The sequence below is a fragment of the Simochromis diagramma genome, unplaced genomic scaffold (genome assembly GCF_900408965.1).
Source record: "Simochromis diagramma unplaced genomic scaffold, fSimDia1.1 OVJJ01000387.1, whole genome shotgun sequence".
NCBI lineage: Eukaryota > Metazoa > Chordata > Actinopteri > Cichliformes > Cichlidae > Simochromis > Simochromis diagramma.
The window spans coordinates 4,977,724-4,999,498 of NW_024387152.1; the positions used below are offsets into that span (position 1 = coordinate 4,977,724).

General features: G+C 41.2%; 1 protein-coding gene across 5 annotated transcripts in view; it reads left to right on the forward strand.

Moving 5' to 3' along the window:
• Positions 1-21,775, forward strand: part of casz1 (castor zinc finger 1) — a 167,471-nt gene that overhangs the window by 84,257 nt on the left and 61,439 nt on the right. Inside the window, exons 1-2 of one of the 5 annotated variants that reach the window (XM_040047816.1) lie at positions 6,065-11,215; positions 18,054-18,189. The exons of 3 other annotated variants lie outside the window; for them this stretch is intronic. Coding sequence is in view for 1 of the 2 variants with exons in the window: in XM_040047812.1 (XP_039903746.1) it covers positions 11,167-11,215 (49 nt within the window). In the remaining variant the exon portion in view is untranslated. Of the gene's footprint in view, positions 1-6,064; positions 11,216-18,053; positions 18,190-21,775 lie in introns of those variants that run through there. One more of the 5 variants, XM_040047812.1, reaches the window with a different exon arrangement.

Consider the following 21,775-nt stretch of genomic DNA (forward strand, 5'->3'; position numbering starts at 1 on the left):
ATAACAAGTCAGCTTAAGTATTCAGTACATTCAATTTATTTTTAGGATTTCAAAACAATTACACATTTTTGCTGCTCTTTCTAGCCAAGTTGCTTCTATCTTCTCATCAGATTTACTGTGTCACTGTTGGCTTTCCTCAGGTAGCTCCTCTAACTGTAGCGATAATGAACCAGGACAGTGTTTTACCTCAACAAAGTGTCACAAAATGTTTTTTAAGATGACACTTTGGTGCGTTGAACCAATGGCAGCTCTTTGAGTGTATGCACTGCCGCAGAATGGTTTGCATAGATGATGAGTGGATGATTCTTCTGCCAAACTATAGCAAAAGTAATACAAGTGCCTATTGTTGAGCACTGCTAAGTTTTCAACTTGCTACAGTTGAAGAGAAATTAACACGTTATTGAAGGCAAATTATTCACTAATAACTCGAGAAAAACAGGCAGACATTTGGAAGAATCAGTCCAAATAGAGTTGGTTTCAAAGCATTATGGGGTCACCTTGGTTTGAAGCAGAATAAGGGAAGACAAACCAACTAATGCATGAGTGGAAGTATAGTCAAATCCTTAAATATTAACGGTTAGCCTGTTAAGGAATAAGGGAGCACTTACACAGATGTGTTGCTTCAAAGCTTGACTGTGGGTGTCCCTGATCCTTTTTGTTGTTTGTTTATTTGGGGTTTTTTTGTTTCTTTGTTTTGCTCGCGTAATCTTCATGGCATTAATCACACGTTGAGGCAAGCTAGCCAAGCCTCACTTAGCAGGTAGCATTAGCAAAGCTAGCTGCCTGAACCAGCGACGTCGCTCCATGATTTCATTGGCTATCGGCTGCACTGCCATTTTTTTCATTGGCCGACGCCTGACTTCAGAAGTAGAATTTCTCTCAACTTTCAGTGCAAGCAGCACAAGCAAAGTAACGCATCATTATTGTCATTATTCAGTTCAGCAATGTGTGACGTGACACCATTCAAAGTGAATGAGAAGCGAGAGCGCTGAAGCCTAAAAAGCATCCGCATGAGTCGGGCTTGTATTTAAATTCATTGTATTTAAATGAAATGGCTTCATTTAAATAAAATTTTTGTATTTACAGAACTCATTTTATTGATTTTTAAAAATATATCTTTAATTATGATATTAAAATGTTTTTATCTTTGTATTTCTATATACAAGGTGCCAGAGATATTTGAAAAAATACTATAAAAATAAATGCTAAAACATGCAATTATACGATATCAAGTTGCATTACTTAGTGATTGTTTGTTCGGGAGGTTTGTTAGACTGACAGTGAATTAAAATGAGGACCCTAACCCTGCATTAAAAAAAAATGTAATCCTATTTTTATGTTTTAATTTTAAAGTTTCATGTTGATGGGTCAGCACAGCCAAGCTTTTGTCCCAAGGTAACCCTGTGATTTAACACAGACTTTAATCTCTTTACCTGCTTTACAATAGGCTGTTTTGGTTGTGCGGTGGGGGTGTAAGTTGATTTTCCCTGTTTTCTTTTCCTTCGAACTATCCAGGGCAAATCTTTCCATATTGTGATATTATTATCTGTCTTATCTGGCCCAGAATGATATAGATAAAAATTTGGGCAGGGACAGTGAGATAAATGTAAATGGACATCATTGTATTCCTTGTATGAAACTGCACCTAGGCTATTTTAATAATATTAAGGCCCCAAGCCTAAAACCTACAGAAGACACTCCAAGGATAACAGTACAATAATTGCTTGTTAACAAGGATGGAGGTAGCCTGTTGGCCTATTGAGTTTAATCTGTTGCTTTAGCTATTTTATTTAAACGCTATGGTAAAGGAATAAAAAGTAGTTTATGTTGCAAGACCAATGTAATACCCATAACTGTCTTATAAAGGCTTAATGTCAGAAGGCTTTAGGGGAAGTGTCAGTAGAATAACACTGATCAGCCTTGAGCTTGGGAATTAGCGACAGCAAATCTTAGAGCATAACGTGACAACTGGGAGAGTTTGGAGTGCGCAGAAACTTTTGCTGAACAAGTTATTTTATGTAGCTTATTACAACGTATTGTATTTATTCTGAATATTATACCTGCAAAGGCCACCACACTTGATGGAGTGTTGCAGAACAAAAGCATGACAGTAACCTGCATTTAGTCAACAGCCGGTATTATGCTGCGTGTAGCTGAACATTAGTGGTAAGCAAAGATATAATTTTTTTCTTGCAGTGGAATGAAATGTTGTTGATCATCTACCATTCACGTCCCCCATATGTTTATCGCACAAACAGCCTAGTTGTTGTGTTGCTGACTTATACAGAGTGTTGTTTGCTTCTGTGTAAATATCAGCATAAATGCATTAAAGTAATTGATTGTTGAAAAACAGACAAAAACTGTTATCATGTTTCCCTGGTAACGGCAAGTATTATTTGGGCTGTGTTGATGAACTGAAGCAAAACACCCTGTAATTCATATCAACTCTATTATGTTTTTCAGCTCAAATAGGAAAAATCAATTGAAACAAGCTCTTATGCATGGATAGATGCTCGTTATGATCAATACTATTTTCACAGGGATGGTGCCTTTGAGCTTGATTGAGGCCAGCTTATACAAAGCTAGCCAGTGGTGCTCGGGACAAGTGTAGAAACGCAGATATTCAGAGGGGATACAGTCACTATTTGGCCACATCTTTTGGTGCATCCCACCTGAGTTATATTGATCAAAACAGAATCATGTGATTGAGTGTGGATGTGGGTCAAAACATAAGTCAAGGTCAGTCAGTAGCACAAAGCATAATCCCGGTCCATCTTTTGTATTCCATCAGGCATCACTGGTATTCCACTGGGAACCTCTGTGCCCTCGGCATATGAAAACTAAAGTCCCCCCCCCCCAGTTCAATTATACAAACCCGTGAGCTTCAGAATATTGACATATCTCTGTATTCTGAAAATGTCATGGATAACGATCAGGCTGTTCACCAGAAAATGTTTCCACAGAAACCAAGATTTTGAGTCAAGATGTAGAACGTATTGAATTTGCAAACCGGCTGTAAGGTCAGGGATACCTGCCTGCAGGTGTGTTTGATAAGCACGAGAGCTTGTTTCTTCCAAGGCTATTGTTATCGCACATCCTTAGCCTCGCACGGCGTTCGCAAAATAATACATATCTTAGTGTAAACCAGGTGTTTTGCAGAAGCTGTGATAAGTGGGTTGAGTGGTGTGTAGAGGTTACATAACAGATCTAGTTATGCTCAGTGATCACTGTTAATTTCCATTATCACCAGCCCGTTGCACAGAGATAGACTTTATCCACAGATATAACAAATTGTAAAACTTGAGAAATGTATTTCAGTTCATTGGTCAGACAGAGCTGTCTAATTGCTGACTATTGTAAAGAGGACAAGGTTGTTAAGTTTTCTGAATCAATTAGGACTTTTCAAATTTAAAAACTAAAATAAAAAAAACTACACCTGACCACAGAACGTGGTCAACCGCTCGCGCAGAAAACATTTACCGCATGGAAGAAAGTGGCTTATTTCTGTCTTACCTGTTGCACTCCCGTTTGTTAATTTGTGGCGAAGATATGTGGAGAATTTCAAAGACACAGTTTATCCCAGCGTGGAAGCCCTTTCTATGAGCTGCCCTTGCAAAAAGAATTGGCCTGCTTATTCACATACCTTAACCTGGCTCATTCACAAAAACATATCAACTCCCCTCCAATAAAGTGGACAATGTGGACATTATTTCTCCTGCTTGGTGTTTTGGTTGCTCTGTGTTTACGTGTTTAAAGCCTCAGCCTTGCTGTATGCAGCGACAGCTACAAACAGAATCTTAATTGATCTAATCTGGTTACTGCAAGCTATTTTCAACAGTTCCATTAGAAAACTCCCATCCTCCCCCACTCTTTCTCTCTCCCTTCACCTCCCACACTCTCTACCCCCCATCTGCCCTGACCTACATGGTTGTCACATGGCCCCGGCTCCCTGGCTTGGCATTTTATGGAAAATCTGCAGGAGATAAAGCCACAGGGTTTAAAGTGTTATCCCTGCCTGTCCTTTGAGAAGGGCTAAACACTGAATGAGGTGTTATTGCATCAATGCTGTTGGACACACACAGGCACCAAAGAGGATATCTTCCTCCCTCCTTCCCTCTCTCTCGCTCTCCCCATGTGTGTGTCTCTCCCTCTCTCTCCTCAGTTTGATTGGATTTAGTAGAGTGTCACCACTGTGACTTTGGGGGATTTCTCTTTCCCTGTCACTGTCTTCTGCATGCTTGCTTGGGTTATTTACTTAACTTGTCCAGAAAATGGACTGTGATCTGCAGCTTAACGCCAAAGCTAGGGAGAGACAAGTGCCTCGTGGTAGTTAAGATATGCTTGACAGGCACCTAGACACTCAGTTGACTCTCTGGCTTGCTTACTCCCTCGCTGGTGCTGAGGGCTTAGTTTTGCATTGTGACCGAGTCCCCTTCACACTGTTGTCTGCCTGTAAATTTTCTGCTGCCCTTGCTATTCAGCCAATTACAGCAAAAGAGCTTTAGTGATTTTTTTTCTTCTTCATTTTTTTCCACCCTTCTCCCCTTCTCCTGGTGTTTTTATATATTTATTTTACAAGGGAATGACAAGCATTGCTGAAGGTTAAAAAAAATGCTGAATTTCATAGTGCGTATAATGTCATCCTTTTTTATTCTGTAGCCGGACTAATCAATAAAAAACAGCTTCATCTTGTGTGGAACAAACACATACGGCGCAGGTTAATATAACTTCCTGGCCTGCTGCGTTTAAATTTTGAAGCTTTTGTGCTCCTGTCTCACCTTTAAATGAATGAAAGAACAAGGGGCAGCTTAATACAAATTTCAGTTATTTGTAAGCTTGTAAGCTTTCGCTTAATTTAAATATGAAAGATGCCAATATTCATGAATCCCAAAGGTGAAGCACATTCATAAAAATGAGCAGTTTACTTTTTGGAAAAGTGAAGATGCAAACCTTTTGTGCGGGACTTGAATGGAAGAAACTGTTCACCTAAAGTAAGTATTTAGTTAAAGTTTAAGATTGTCAGAGGTTTTTCCCTTTTGCATATATTTTAACCATTTGTTGTCCTCCAAATATTCCTCTGCTGTGTCCCTGGCCGCCAACCTTACTACTCATAGCTATATATTCAGAAAACTGGTTCAGGAATACACACCCTTAAACCTCTCTAAACAATAATGAGGTGTACTGGATTTCGGCGCATACACCATATGTTCCTCTCAGGTAAGGTTTCTAAGTTGTTTAGTTTCTTTGGCGCTAGGTCGTGCTGCAAGATAAGATGCGTGTTAAAGGCCTCTGAAAGACTATCAATGCAATGTCAAATGTAATGCGGAGCCACAAAGCAGTTAAAGAATGCATCCAGAGTGCTCTGCCATGTTGCATTCTGGTGCTAAAATGACCAGAGCAAATATCTTCCCAAAATACTGGATAAGATAAGGCAGTCGGCACAGCTTTGCATCACTGTGGTGGTTGGTTGTAGTAACGCTGGAGCTATACTTGACGGGGTGAGTGCAGACTTACAACAGTCCCTCAGTGACCAAAAAAGGAACGCCACATAGGTTTTATTGTTCTATCTCTCATAAAAACAAAACCAGAAGTTACACAAGTGATAATTGTGCATAAAAGAAGTGACACCACAAAATGCGCAGTGTTCCAAAACAAGAGAACAGAAGAATAAAAGAGTCTTTCCACCAGTGTAAAATGAGCCACGCCTAGCAGTGGGAACGGAAAGCAAAACTGCTTAATGTGACAAAATAAAGACAGAAACACTCCGAGGGAAAGTTAGAATTAGGATCCTGAAAGATTTATGCCTCCTTTTTATTTATAATTTGTTTTCTTTTCCTTATTGGAATTGAGTTGCAACTGAATATTTGATGAACACAGCCTAGAAGTAAGGATGTTATGTCAGCAAGGAAACAAAAAGTAAAGAGAAACAACCAAGAAATGTATTTTGCAAAGTTCGCACTTTGGAATAAACTAACATGCCTTTGCTTTCACAAGTGGCTTGTTAATTGACTGGTGGGTGGGGGGGAGGTTTGGGGGGGGGGGGGGGAGTTCGCTATCTGCAGGTTGTGCTGAGCCCTAGCGAGGCTAGCTGCGCCTTTCCGTATGCACCGCGCCGAGTGCTGGGTACTCTCCGTGCACAAAACACCATCTGCATTTTGCTGTTAACGCGCCTTCACATCCAAGGGAGGATTAGGAGAAAATCCCCAGGTTTTTTTCAACCAGTTGACAAATATCAGATTTGTCTCTAAAAAATTAGCACCATCTATATCTCCCACCATATGACACACAAAAAAGATTATCTGTAATACCCAGCCAGCTTGGGTGGGGAAAAAGCAGATTAAAGTTTCAGTTTGGTCATATTTACGCAGCCTCTTCAAGTGCGAGACTGTCTGCAATCCACAGTCGACAGACCTCTTCGCAAAGAGTCCTCCCCTCGTGTGTACACCCACCCCCAAGCTTTACCTTCCAGAAACAAGATGTCTGCCTTGAAACAATTAGACATCATACTTAAATAATTCATCATTTCCCAGTGACTCTTTCTCTTCTACGTGTCCTTTAAACAGAGAGAGTGAGCTGCCAAAAGGGCTAAAGTGAATAACAGCAGCAGGTGCCTTTTCAGATGGAGCTTTGTAGTCTGCAGTGGGTGCTGAGCTGTTATTTTAGTGGCCCACTGGTGAGGAGCAGGGGAGGGCTGGGAAATGGACCTGCTAGCTGACCCCCAGACCCCAGAGCTGTCCTGTTAGCACTCCCCCCTCCGCTCCACGTTACCAGGAGTAACTCCTGGCTTAAGTTGTTTTTAAAATCTAACAATGCAACATGCAGCTGTGTTTACCTGTGAAGTTTAAGAACCTCGCTTCCTAAAAATAAACTCCTTTGACCCTCAAGGAGGTCGTTTGTGTCTGCAGTGACAGATTGTAAGGCTGGGCGTGCATGATTATAACACATCAGCATGCATCAGAGGGATTTAAACATACGAGTAAGATGCTCCTCTTTAAGCCTCCACTAAGTCAGTGTGTTCTTCCTGACCATTTCATTATCAAATACATAATCGTCATCTGCCGAGGACAGAACCGAAGGCCTAAGGCCCTACCTGGTGTCCTGGATGTTGACTTCCTTGCTTCCGCTCAAGACCACTGCCCCACCCAGAGGTTGCTTTATGAACACAGGAGCCCCATAAATGAAATTAAGGTGTCAATTAGTCAATTACAGCATAATAACTCTGAGGGCAGACATTTAGAGACAAAGAGAACCTCAGCTAAGTTCATTTCCTCCAGCCCAGGAGCCTAGCGTTTGGCACACGTCACTCCCCACCCAGACTCGCTGAATAAGGGCCCCAGTGCTCTCCCTAATGTTATTTTCCCCTGGATATCTTTTTTGATCAACAATTTCCTTTCATGGGTTTGTTTTTCAGATGCAGGGGATGCACTTTTTCTCTCCCCAATTTGGCTAGGGAGAATTTTATAATTTAGTAATTAAAATCTTTGTTAGGCTTTAGAAATTGCAACTAATTGAATTTAATGGGAAGATGAATTTCAATTTTATTTGATTAGCAAGACCCCTGGCATAGGTATTTATGGAAAAAACTCTACAAAAATATGCTGTGTGGGCTAAGATGGCATAATAGAATTACAGATAATCGGATTTCACTGTCATGAATTTCACTCTAATTTCACTATAATTTTCCATTAGATAGCTGGTTTACAAATATTTGCTCATCTGCGATGGGAAAGGCTATCTGTCTAAAATGATTACCGAGCGAGCCTTCAGAAATATGTCCCTTTTTTTTCTCCTCCCTTTTAAAACCAGATTGCGAGGGATCAAAATTAGGAAGATTGCATTATGGATGTCTGCATCCGGGAGAGCAATGGGGGAGATATGATGATTACGGCCGGGGGATGAAAGCGGTGTCAAGAAAAATGTATGACTGAAAAACATAGGCCTATTCTATCTACCGAATCTCTGCTCTCAACACAGTGCCGCCAAGCAACATGCTATATCGTGATTCATGTAATATCAGCGCCCCAAATATACCTTCTACTTTATACACGTTAATTGCTTTCAAGTATGTGCTTTTAATGAGATTTTCATTGCGCTTTTCCTAGCGTATGTATGTCAACGCATATACAGCTACACAGCAATTATGAAAATCAAATGAGATTCGAAGGAATCATCGTCATGAGTCATGCAAATGATGATCATCAAAATGTGGTGTGTTGCGATCATCGCTGTTGTGGCTGCATCTGCGTGTAAGTTTAATATTCCGCTCCTTCTCCGCTTAAAAAATAAATATATAATGCAATATAAACAGACGTGAGAGGGAATAATATTCCACATCATAGACAACCTCGAGGAACACTGAGGTGAACTCTTGTTGAAAAGCCCCTGCTTCAGAATTAAGCTTTTACACGTTCAATTTCCTGCCAATTTTCAACAACATGACAGTGAGTATCAGGAATAAACTTGCTTCATTGTCTGCTGAAAAACAAACCGTTTTTAATTTGTTGTGTTCAAACTTTAAGACGCAGAGTCGGAGAGGTTCACGCCGGACTGTTGCTCCTTCTGTCTCTCACACCCCCACCTGTGCACTCCACCCGTCATGACAGACCCCAACACCCCACGCCGGCTCACACCCACTCCAGCCTATTCGCTCAGTCACTTTTTTGCCCCCCGAATTGCCAGAGACAGCAAGAGGGGTTCAAAAACACAATCTGACTTTCGGCAAAGGTCAGATTTCTCACTCGGCATGTCTCTGGGCTTTGGGCACAAAAGCCGCTGAATTCACATCTTTCAACTGGGCAATAGCTTTTGTCCTGGGGAATGGAGGACTCGGAGTGGGCCCTGCACCAGACCAGCCCCTCCTGGAGCGCACGGTCAGGGGCAGCCAAACGTCTGGCCCCAGCGGCCCTTTGACTGATGTACCCCTACCATGTCACATGCATAGGAGCGCGCGCACACACACTCACACGCATACACACTCCACCTTGCCCTCAACATTCTCCCGCATGCACCATACAATACCCTCACGCCACATCAAACGAAAAGCCCCACAGCTCCTTTTGAAAAGTAATGGTTTCGCCCCCAAAGATGGCAGCTCGAGGGTCCAGAAGGCTGTAATGCATGGACGACAGACCCTGCCTCCTGTGGACATTGTTACATGAATAGAATTCACCCTGCACTCGCCCCCTTGATATCAAGTTTTTGAGATACTGTGGAAGTTTTTATTGTTATGCTCCACCTATGTGAGACAAAAAGCATCACAGCGTTAGACCAAGGCAGATGTTCTCACCACTTCAAAAATCTCTACCACATCAGTGGCATGCGTTCATTTTTAGTAACTATTATATTTTCAGGTTTCAATCTAGCAATTCACACGGGCCACAAATCCATTAACAACATATATATTTATTTATTTGTACGGAGACTGACACAAAAGATTTTTATCCAGCAACAGAACAAAAGAGCGGTCGCCAAGTCAGGTCGTGCACAACAAAAACAATTCGATTTCATTAGATCCCGGGCTAATAAAAGTAGTATTTACAGTACAAAGTTAAATCGAGGGTGGAACCTTTTGATAGAAACTCTTTTAAGGTCATTTTCCTTTATGTGGGTTAGGAAGGAGGAGACAAAGCCTTATTTTTTTCCATTATTAGCCAGGATGAGTCATCATAATTTCAGAATCAACCAAAACCAGTTTTATGTACATACTTCAGACTAACAGCACTCAGGAACTGAAGCCCGACCTATGTATTATTGTATTATGGTCCAAAGCCATAAAGTTGTTCATTTCCTCTTTTCTGTGTCCAGTAAATGCTAGTTATACAACACCTTTATTCAGAGTAAACCTGCCGTGGAAAACAGGAATATCCAGTTACCTTTGAAAGTTGAGACTTTCTTGTTATTTTGTGTCGCTCTGTAAATTCCACATTCTTGACACACCACCATGTTTACAGTATATGGGCATTATGTACAAATGGTCCCGAGGCGCTTTGCATGCTGCTGCGGAAGAAACTGCCAGGCAAATAAAGGGTTTGTCTTATAAAGTATTCATTGTCACCTGGTAACGGCCGTCGTTTATCATTTCACCTGAAATTACAATGAAAACTGATAGCTTATCAGAGGGAGGGAAGGAGAACCAGAGCGCCCTGAGTGAGAGACAGAGAGAGAAGCAAAGAAAGTATACCATGCAGGGCTGAAATGGAGAGGATTGCTATATTGTGAGGGAGGGAAAGAGTTATTCGCTTTAAGCTAAAGGGCTGGAAAATGTATTTTGTGAAATCTTTTTCTAAGCTTAACGCTTCTGTGATAGACATGAGGACAAGCATATTTACCAAATAGAAATGTGCCTGGCTTTATCCTGCCCTTTGACTATGTACACATCAAACATATAGTCTATGATTTAATAAGTGAGGACAAAATTGTGGAAATATTCTTCCACTTACTGTAGTTGTACTTTATATATAGAGCGCTAATTAAATATGTGTTTAAAAGCAGCTTTTACATGTAGTCACACTGCATTGGATTTAAATAATTAGCCTCAAAGTATAATATGTTTTAATAAACGTATACTCTTATTCTCTAGAAAGCCCTTTTTCTTTTTCTTTTTTTTTAAGTGTTGTGTGCCCCCCCTTCGCTCATTTGAATAGAGGCAGTGGAGGCTCCACCCAAGAGAGTTGAAAGGCTAGAAGACCACAAAGATGGAAAGGCCAGCCCACTGAGGGAGGGAGAAAAAAAACTGCTCCGGTTCCTCTGCCATAATTTCCTATCAGCCTATTCAGACAACATCACCAACAGCTTTGTCTGTGTGTGTGTGTGTGTACGGGAGCAAAAGCAAGAGAGGGAGGCAGCGCACGAGAGGCAGAGAGAGAGCGCCACAGAGAGAGAGAGACAGAGCAGGGAAGGGGGAGGCTCCATATTCTTTCACCTAACCCCCCCATCACCGTCAAACCACAGGAAGGAGGGGCCAGACCCTAAGCTGCCAATCAAATCCGCTCGTGGCAGCCGGCATTATCTCAGCAACAAACTATTGACAGATTACATGTCAAGGAGTTTAGTGCTTGATTGAAGGAAGCCTCTTTTTTTTTTTTTAAATCTAGTTACTTTTCCGCTGTATTCCCCCCCTCCAACAACCAACATTCGAATGACTTTCTAACAGAGTTGAGTAATATTATGAAAGTTACATGTCTGAGAGGATTTAACTTCGACTTCCCTGAATATGGTGAGTACTCTTCTTCTTTTCTGTCTTTGTCAGATGTGTTTTATTAGCTGACAGTTTAAGGTGTGCCTTTATCTCTGACTAAATATACAGAGAGGGGAAGTTGTTCATGATTAAACTATGTGCCAGCTCGTACGTATACCCAAGTGTTGCGACACCATTATTTATAGCTCTTTGACAGTGCCCAAAGGTGACTGCAGTATCAAATATGATTGCCTGTTTCCTCAGCACACGCTTCATGACACTGTGTTACATTCAGTACACATGTGAGGAAAGTTCACACAGCAAGTTTCATTTTCTCTTGACAGAGTACGTCTCTCTTCTAGAGAGCGGCACAACTCCCTGTCAGCCTGTTTTTGTTTCTTCTTCTCTTGCTTATTAGTTCTTTCTTTCAGCTATACTTTTTTTCCTTTTTTGATAAGTCACAGTTTGAGTCTAGAAATAAAGATATTGGTTTGGCACACACGCAGGAGCTGGCAATGCCATTAGGGTAACCTGAATGGCCTAAGGGTTTGTTGCTAAGGGGACAAAGCAAACAAACTGTTGTGTTGCTTATGTTTTCCACATGTAAAGGGAACAGCAGCAGTGTTAACACCTTGCCAGGTACTTCTAAATAGTGTACATACAGTGCACAGGCTATTTTCATGCATTAAACAGATAAATTAAAAGCATTAGAGGTGAGGTAAAACTGTGACCAAACGATCCATTCGTTTGAGTGCTTTCATACGATGATTCTGATTCATTTCTCTTTCTATACACACACACACACCTGTGAGGCAGGTTTTTTTTATAAAAACCTGTAGCTGCCAGGTTAACATCAGTGATTCTGTGCGTACTTTTAGAAAGATAAACTTGTTGTGTTGTAACTGGATTATACGTGTAAGCGTCACTCTCCTCACCACTTATAAGACGGGGTTTTTTTAGTGGGATTTAAAAGAAGTCACATTTTATGGTCACATTTAGTTCTTTCTGTTTTGCGCGTGCAGTGTGTTCTCGTGTGTTTTCCATTCGCTTGCACACCAAGTGGTGTCTTCCTTTCATTGTGTGTGTGTGTGTGTGTGTGTGTGTGTGTGTGTGTGTGTGTGTGTGTGTGTGTGTGTGTAATAATACTCTCAGTATATTTCATTATTACCACATATACATGTTACTGCTCGGTAACTGTACATCAAGTTCTTTTAGACTTAATCGGTCCTCTTTGATCGGTCTTATCTACCCTATTTTTAAAATGCCTTATTTTAAACTCACACGGTGTGAAAATATTTAGCAGACGTTGTGGTATTTTTTTTTTTTTGAGTAGGGTATTTTTAAACTGATGTCAGTGTTGTAAATTACAGAAAGGTTACCATGAAATTATATTTATTCTTTTTTTGTCTTTTTTAAAATATTCCCTGAAAAAAAAACCTACGCAAGTCATATTTCGAGCGAGCTTTGCACGAGGCTGTTATTTTTAATATGTTTGTCAGTTATGTCTGTTTTTATTTTCATCCTCTTCTTTTTTTTTTTTCTTTTCTCCTTTTTCACGGCGCTGCGTTGCACTACAGACACTTTTGGCACGACATCGGCTTTGACTCGTGCATCGCAGGATTAATGTAAATTAAAGATGTTTTTTGCCTTATCAAATAAAACGCTGACAGACTGTATAGTAGACCACTGTGACCACAGGGTTTCACAAACACTCAGGAGAGGCAGACAGGAGAGAGCTCGGTTATTATGTCTGGTTATTTAAGGTGTCCTGCATTATCGTTTGAAATAACAACAAACAAGTTCAACTGTTATTGTGACACACCCTAATTTCAAACTTTTCGTCAGCTTGGAAAATGTTTTTCTCCCCTCTTATGAGTCATAATGTTGATTGCCTTCTCCCTCACTGAGTCGTCTCATTAACCCTTTGTGGCCCTCTCCATCGTTTACGGCCCTCCACAAAACTAGGATGAAATGAGGGAGAAAAAAACAAGCCCAGGTCTGAAGGCCCTCAATAACCTTTTATCACAATTTAGCAATAACCCGAATCAATTTGATGTCTTAAGCAATAAAATATGCTGTTGCACTCCTATTTCTGCAGCTCCTTGGATGACAGTAAATTTACATTTTTTAATTAAACTAGCTGGAATTTTTATTAGGGGGCCGGGCTATGCTAATGGAAATGTTGTGTACAGCAGATTAACAGAGTTTTGAAATAAATTTAACAGGGAGACGTTTGGAGGGAAAAAACGCGAGTCATTGTCTTTAACCTCTTTCGTGCCGATTTCTCCTGGGGGATCCTTGTATTCTAAGGAGCCTTGTCAGGGAAGAGTGCTTCTCAGCAACGAGGTGATTAGTATCGCCTTGTCAACCGAGGAAAAACACTCGCATTCTGCACATTTATTTATTTAATAAATGTTTAAAATTATACCAAAATGTGAGATTTTTCTTATTGTTCACTTATGTCATTTGAATGTAATGAGACCTCACTCTCTGCTACTGAATTTAGAAATAGATGTGTGTTGTTGTTGTTTTTAAACGGCATCTGTTTTGTTTTCTTCTCAATGTTAAAAATGAAGATATTTTATTTTAGCATTTTACTGTATATTTAAAAAAAACTTTAAAACAACAAACCCCTTTTATTTTTCCTTACCCTTTAATTCTTTTTAGATCTTCAAATTCATTTTCTCTATTTTACAAAGTGTCACATGCAGTAGTTAATGGCAGCGTATAGTGTTTGTGTAGTTTTATGGGCCGCTCTCGGTATTTGATTGATGTTATGCGAGGCTGTGTGCGTTATCCCTGGTTTTAGCAGAGTGGCAGGGGTAGAGAAGGGGGGACACAGACAGCAGACAAGGGCAGGGAAGTGTGTGTATGTGTGTGTGCACGTGCACGCTGCTGTCTGTGCACGTGTGTGCGTGTGAGTGTGTGTGTGTGTAAGGTTGGGGGGGGTGAAGAAAAAGAGAGGGACAGCTGAGTCCTGATTGAGCCTGTGCCCAGTCACCAGACACAAACCACCCAACACCATAATTACCTTAACCCCCATCTTTTAATACACAAATCACACCAACTGGCCTTTTTTTTTTTTTTTTTTTTTTTTTTTTTTTGCCTTCACCGACAGGAAGAGGAAACATCAGAGATCAAATGATCAAATAAACTCCAGATGCACGTGGGCTGCTATGCATCTTGCCGCAGTAGCCAAAGTGTTCAGGGCTACTTGATATGGGCCAGGAGTAAGGCAAGTGGCATCACCACCCCCTTTCTTCACTCCTGTGCACTCATGCAGTGGCCAGCACCTAATTAAAACCTCAAAGCTCCCCGTCACCAATCTGGAGTAATGGCCTAATTAATACTTGGTGAAGAAATATTCCAGAATGATAAACAGGTTGCACCTTGGGTCTTCATTGCCTTTATTATCTAAAACATAACTTGCTAAGTTTTTATTGTCACGGATATTGCGTGTTTGTGAAGCTGCTGTACTCAGAATAGGAGTAGTGGAAATCCTGAAATATCCTTCGTAATTATGTTCCCTCAAAATGGAAGGCAGTCACTTATAAATTATACTGTAAATTAGAAAAGCACATAAAAGAAAAAAAAATGTTTTTAATATTTCCCCCCCTCACACACATTTTTATCATCATAACCAGGAGAAAATAAATCTTTTTTCTTTCTTTTTTTTTTTATCTCTCAGCTGAATGTGCCGTGTCATGTATTCTGGTGCGCAGCAGAGTCAGGAGAGATGCATCCAGTAACTTTTTTCCCCCCCTAATCTTACATATGAAATTATAATTTCATGCAAAGCGAGGGAGTAGAATAATCTCTGCTTGTTGATATGCTATATAAGAGGGGAAAACGGGGAAAATGAAGAGGTAATTAGCAGAGTGCAAGACTTTGGCGCATTTGTCTGAAAGCATGGTCTCCACTGGCCATGAATGAATTTGCATGCTTCGCTTATCGGGGCGCACTTATTAGGCCAGCTGAAAGAGAGATTAAGCCGGCACAAAATGTGGTGACTAATCCCTTTAAATGTGGCAGGGGGTCTTTAAGGTGTGAAGCAGGCCGTACGTAGGTTAGTGGGCATGGAATGTGGCGGACCGCAACTTCCAGCTGAATGTGTGTGAAAGCAGTCAGCAAACGTGGGGTTAACTATCTAATGACAAGGACAGTGATTGACACGGGTAATAGATTAATTGTCTATCTCCTCACCCTCTTATCTCTGGTATACATACAGCAGGTGGGGTCAGACTGGTTTGAGATAGTAAAAGAAATACTTTGCATAGGCCAGTATCAATTGTTTTCCTTTACATATATATATATTTACCACTGAGTAAAATTGTTGGCAAGTTTAGTCGGTCATACATGTACGGAAAAGCAAAGCATAGAGAATAGTAGGTGCTGAAACAAATTGGTCTTCACACCTTGCTGCTGCTTTTTAGTGTTGAGTTTATCTCTCAGTTCTCTCAGTTTCAGTTTTCTGTCACCTTTCTCTTGACAGGAATTCTGGGCCTGCCGGGATATCTCAGATTTTATTTTTGATTAGAGGAAAAGAAAAGAAAAAAACAAACAAAACAGGAACAAACATTGAACCTTTTTTTTTTCCCGTCACCTTCACTGCGAGCAACAAAATGTTTGCTCTGCCGGGTTACACAGCCAATACTCCTGTCCTCAACCATAATTGACTGCAAACAGGAGCGTAGTGACGTTTAAACACTGCCCTGCTCTGTCTTTTGTGTCACCGACGCATCTTCCGCACGGTCCCCAACCCGGCACCCCTCGAATCCAGCTCCCCTTCTGCTGCGCGCGCGCGCGTGTGTTTTCATGTGACATTCTATTCACTTGGGTCAGTAGCAAGCAGCACCAGCAATAATTACTGTCTGTACATGATAAATCTGAAGCCCAGCTGTTCATTTCTGTCACAACAGAAAGAGAGGGGGAAGGAGAGGGGGAGAGGAGTTCAGGAGTATGCAGTTTGCCGGATTTCTTTCTTTCTTTTTCTTTTTTTTTTTGCTGGGTAACTTGATAGGATTACATGATTCTAGAGTCCACACCTGTTAAGAGGCTGTTAGCAGAACAGTTGGCAGTCCCGTAGTCACAGCTTAGCCTTTTTTCTGTCCATTCTGTATCGCCTTCAGGGGATTTCACCCTGCATGTATGACGAGAGTGTGTTTCTCCAGGCTCCTGCCTCGGGGAGGAGCGAAGAGGGGAGAGCGCTCCTTGTGACACGCGAGCGGTGTATGTTTGATGTTAGAGTGCGTATCCTACGTTTGTGTGTGTTTGTGTGTGTGGTGCGCGCGCGCACGTGTGCGAGACCGGGTCGGCTGACATCTCTTTTTTCCCCTCCCTCTCCGGAGAGATGTTGCCTGCCAGCAGTCGTGCTTCCCTCTCCAACCTCAGTCGCACCGGAGCCACCCGGGCAACAATGTATATACAACTAACAAGACAGCAAACAAAGAAAATAATTCATTTTGGTTTGTTTCTCACAAGGGTGTTGGTAGAGTCGCAAAATGCCCAAATACAGGTTAAACCAGACAATTTAAATGATGAAGGGTTAGGTTGAGACGTTTTGTACATATTTTAGGAGTGCCAAAGCCGTGCTGTCAATTAGAAATAGTTTTGGAAGGAGTGGAGAAATGAGTAATGCATAAAAATTGTTGCCTGTTTTCGCTTGTTCGGTTATTATTAAAGTGGGGAAACTGTCCGAAGCAGCACGCTCACGTATAGGGAATACAGTCAGAGGGAGAATTGTTGACAGTCATCAGACTTAGAAAATGACATTACAGTAGGGTGTTTGGTGCTTTGGTGCAACGTGTCTCACTGCCTTATTTGGCATTCAGCAGCTACCCAGCTCTTGGGCTTCGTCACTTTCTGTGGGCCCTCAGCACCTGTTCCCCCTATTGTACCGGAATTTTCTATATTTGGCCAGAAACTGGACTCTCTCAATTTGTGTGTAGATCACTGTCAGTCTGAGAGCAATAAACTCCATAATCTTCAAGGTTGTTTTCTTGTTTTCTTCTGCCGTTTCTCAGTTTTGCTTTGCTTTGTTTTTTTTCAGACGACAATAGAAGAAAACATCATTCAACTCGGGAGGACTGCGAAGCGTTTCTCACCAGGGCTTTTAAATGTCATGCTGTCCCCTTGCATGTTATTGACACGTTGCGCTGCCAAAAGTGCAAATTATCTAGCCTCTCGAGCGCAGGAGAAATAAAAAAAGAGCAAAGTTAATAGATATCTTGGGCTAACTTTTAATTGTTCTGATATGTAATCGCTAAATGACAATAAAAAAAAGGAGCAGGGCCACGTTAAAAGCTTTATCTCTCCTGCTCTGTGCCCAAAGTGTCATGTCCATAACAGCACCACCTGATCTACAGAGTAAAATAACCGCTAAGGCTTATTGTTTGGACAATATTGGAGCCCCCCCCCCCCCCCCTCCCCCGCCTCCCTCCCTCTTCAACACTCACCCCACCCACCCCCGCTCCCCCCGCTGCTCCTCTCCCCTCTCCCTTGATTCATTTCACCCACTGTCCTCGGCTGCTGGAAAATGGCGTTAATTTTTTTATTACCTGTTTGACTCTCCAGCCTTATTACTGTAGCCCCTTAATGTTCTCTGTAACCGTGGAAACCAGATGAATAAATGTCCGCCAAAGAAAATGAGATGATTAAACAGGTCACCCTTGCAAAACAAATTCGCTTGGTCGAGCGCAATTTGTGTACCAAGCGGCTGTCTTAACAGTTTGCTAACAAGGGGATTGTTTGCCAGACTAACTGACAGAGAAGGGAGGGGCGAGGGGGGGATGAAGATATCGGGGGAAAAGGGTATGATTGAAGAGATAATATTTTAGATCACTGTGTTATTTTGTCTCATCTCTTTATTTTTCATCAGAGTGGGAAGTCTGCGAAACGGGTGAAGTTTAACCTTCCTTTGCCGTGTATTACTTCAATATTAGAGAGACAGTCAGACGCCGCAGAAACGACTGTTTTTTTTCCGGCTCTGCTGTATATTTAACCAGCATTTACAAGTAAGTCTAAAGCAGCCATCCATATTATTGTCAGAGGCATTTGGTCTGTGATCATCCGCAAGTGCACCAGCAAATAGAATTCCCCTCATTTATGTGGCAACCAATCATTACTGCTAATTGTCCTTGAGGCCATCTGTATAGAATGGCTCGTCCTCAATTGGTGTTGGAATGGTACTGGTCATGGATTTACTAGTCCAATAATGATACTTAACTCCTCCATAGTCAGCGCAACCGAGTCGCAACTGCAGTGATAAACATGAAGGAGGTTTTCTTCTCAAATTAAACAGTAGCCCGAACAGCATCCTGGTACAAAGTGTTACTTAGTTTCTTTCCCATGATGCTCCCGCCCTTCCCTTCCCTTGTCCAAGTGTAATGTTCTCATATAACTTGTTTTAAGCAAAGCTCCCTGACAGCCATATGAAACGTCTGGTGTTTTCATCTGAGAAAATAAGAGAGTAGGTCGGGCAGATTTAGCCATGTAAGGATAGGGCAAACATGCAGACTTGGATTAGAATCAGGCCTGCGTTGCCATTCTGACCACAAATCATAAATGTCGGAGACATGGCGGTGGTGTTGTTTATGGAAGGATGCCACGCTGCGCCACTCAAGGGTGTTGCCTGTTTGCATTGATGCACCACCACCACTTACCGCCTCTCGCTTTAAAACAACTTCCGCGTCCCACTCAGCCCAGCCATTTTGTCCCGTTACCAAAGCAGATCCCGACTGTTCGCCGCAGCTTTAGCCTCAAGTTTAAGCAAAGGAGGGGCTGTTGCTCAAAGCGGGACTGTGGCTTCTCTAAGTCGTTTGTGCGACGGAAGATGGCGAGCTAGAAGTTTTTCCACTGACTGAGGGGGTATTTCATCCCAATACGGGGACACTATAGCTCAAAACTGAAAAGCACTTATGCATTATTGATGTTTTAATTTGTGCAAATGCCCAAGTCTTTGTTAAGTGATTATAGTGCTAGGGAGATAACAGGGGAGCTGCTTCTCTATGAAACAAGAGCTCGCTCGCTGGCCGCACTGGGAAGCCATTGGACTAAATCTAACAAGTCCACGCTCCCACTCAGCGGAGGGAGAGAGAGCGAAGCGGGGGTTGGTGAGGGAGTGACGAGAGTTGACTCAAAAATATCAACGTGTCTAAGATAAGGAAAAATTCAGCCGTTGATCTTTTGTCCTTATTTCAGCTACACCTCTCCTGTTTATGATGTTGGGTTTATAGGTCTTTTACATCCCTTATCAAAAATTATTTGATGTAAATACAATGGAACTGACCTGAAAAAGCCCCATGTGTAAATAGTCCTCGTGGCACAGTAGAAACTGACCTTGGGAGAAGAATGCAAAGTTATAATGCTTGCAAAACAAGCCAATAAAATAATACCCCGCTGAAAGAGGGGGAGTTTGGGTAAATATAAAAGAGGAGAGAAGCAATTTTCTTTTGCTGCAATGATTAACTTAGAACAAAGGTTATCAGGGATGACATTTTTTTAAACTCTGTAATTTATGTAATCACCTGCTACACTTACCTGCCAGATAATCAGTGATGGTAGGAAAGGTTGAAATTTTCCCTTTGAAACAAATGTTTGTGCATATATGCTGCGAGCTGAGCAAAAAGCATTTTTCCCCCATGTCCCTGTGGAGTCAGTCTCCAACTACATCTTAGATCATTGTCACCAGCACATAGAAACCTATGTTTCCTCTATTGTGCCATTTGGTGTCTGTGATGCTTGTCCAAACTCAGCCTCAGCCTGGCTGCTCCCACACCTGCAGCTGTTCACACAGCTTGCCTTCCTCCAGCACCTAATGCATGTATAACCTGTAAATTATGCTGTATTCATTTAGCTCAGACTGCATTAATATGGGCTCTATGAATGTCAACCCATGAGATAAGTGTCTTACTTTTGGCTTTGGTTTCTGTATTAGTCATTCTCTTTTGTTCTCCGGCTTTATTCTTGCTTTATTCTTTTGGAAAATCTGCTTGAGTGTGTGGAACCAGGCTTTGCCTTCTGCTTTGAGGTCCCTGGTGGAGGTAAAACACAAGAGCACGCGTGTGCACACGGGTACACACACACATACACCCGTACACAGTAGGCTCTCAGGCTTCCCCAAGCATTTACTGCTTTATTAAGCTGTCTCATGAACCCACTACCAGAACATGAGAATACAGGAAAAAAAAAGAAAAGCCCATATTACTTAGATGATTTGATGTCATTTGTGGACTACAAAACACTAGGCTTTATTGTGTGTGCAGGGAGAAAGAGCGGGAGCAGGGAAAAAAGAAGTTGGCTTAGAAATTCAGAATTTCAATTAGGGTACGTAATCTGAACCTGCCGGCTTTGATAGAGGCTTTTTTTTTTTTTTTTTTTTACTAAGAATACAGCAGCACTTGTAAAACATTAATTAAGCAGGCTTGTTTTTTTAAAGCATGGAGTAAAGTGTGCTTTATGCAGTCCTTTTCACTGAACAAAAGGCAGTTACCTCACACAGAGGCCTGCTTCACCCAAAACCATTTGGAAAAAAGGGCAATTTGAATTGAAGAAAAACACAAAAGACAAAAAAGACAAGCCACTGAGAGTAATGTTCTGAAAGAGATGATATCATATGAGAGCGCGCAGCCTTTTGCTGAAGAATAGAAATGTATCCCTGCCTCAGTGAAACCTAAGCTTGGTACAGGAAAACGAGCCCCTATTTTAATGACTTTCTACCTGACAGATGACTTTAGACTGCCTTTTGGATCACATTGCTCTGACTTTGTCTCTTACATCACCAAATCATTGATTATTAATAGTTTATATGAATTGTTAATTCGTGGTAATGTGAGTTTTTTTTTTTGTTTGTCTTTTGACAACCGCCTTCTAAATGTAAAGAACTAAAATAGTGTCAAACATATATATATATATATATATATATATATATATAGATATATATATATAGATATAGATATAGATATATATAGATATATATATATATATATATATATGTATGTTTATTTATTTATTTATTTATTTATTTACTAATTTTTTTTCATGGTGATGGTTTGTGGCAAAGCCATGGTGCTTCTGTTTGTAGAGCATGAGTCCATTTGCAATTTCAACTCTTTTTCTGGTTACTGTGGCTATGTGGAAGTGAAAGCTGACATGAACGCTCTAAACAACACTGATTAGCATTAAAGAGGATTACAGTTCATTCACACGCTTTGGTTTTATTTTCCGTGAATGTATCAAGATAAAAAACAATGCTGTATATTCCCAATAGATCATTTACTAAGTCCTGGAGCAGATAATAACCAAGGTGATTCTTTTTTTCCACCTATTATAAAAATATGGTTTTATGGTTTCTGCTTCTTGGAATTTATAATAATAAAAAGAAAAAGCAGCAGAAAAGGATAAAGTCCCTGTCCCACGTTTGCACATGGTGCTGTATATGCATTATCCGCAGACTATTGTAAATCCTCTTGCAGAGGGTGATGAGTACACATACAGATGATACATTAAAACTGCCATAACTCGCACACCCAGCAAAGCTAAAAATCAATTGGAATGGATAGTTAAGCTGGCCCCTAAAAATCAATGAGCAATTCATGTCCT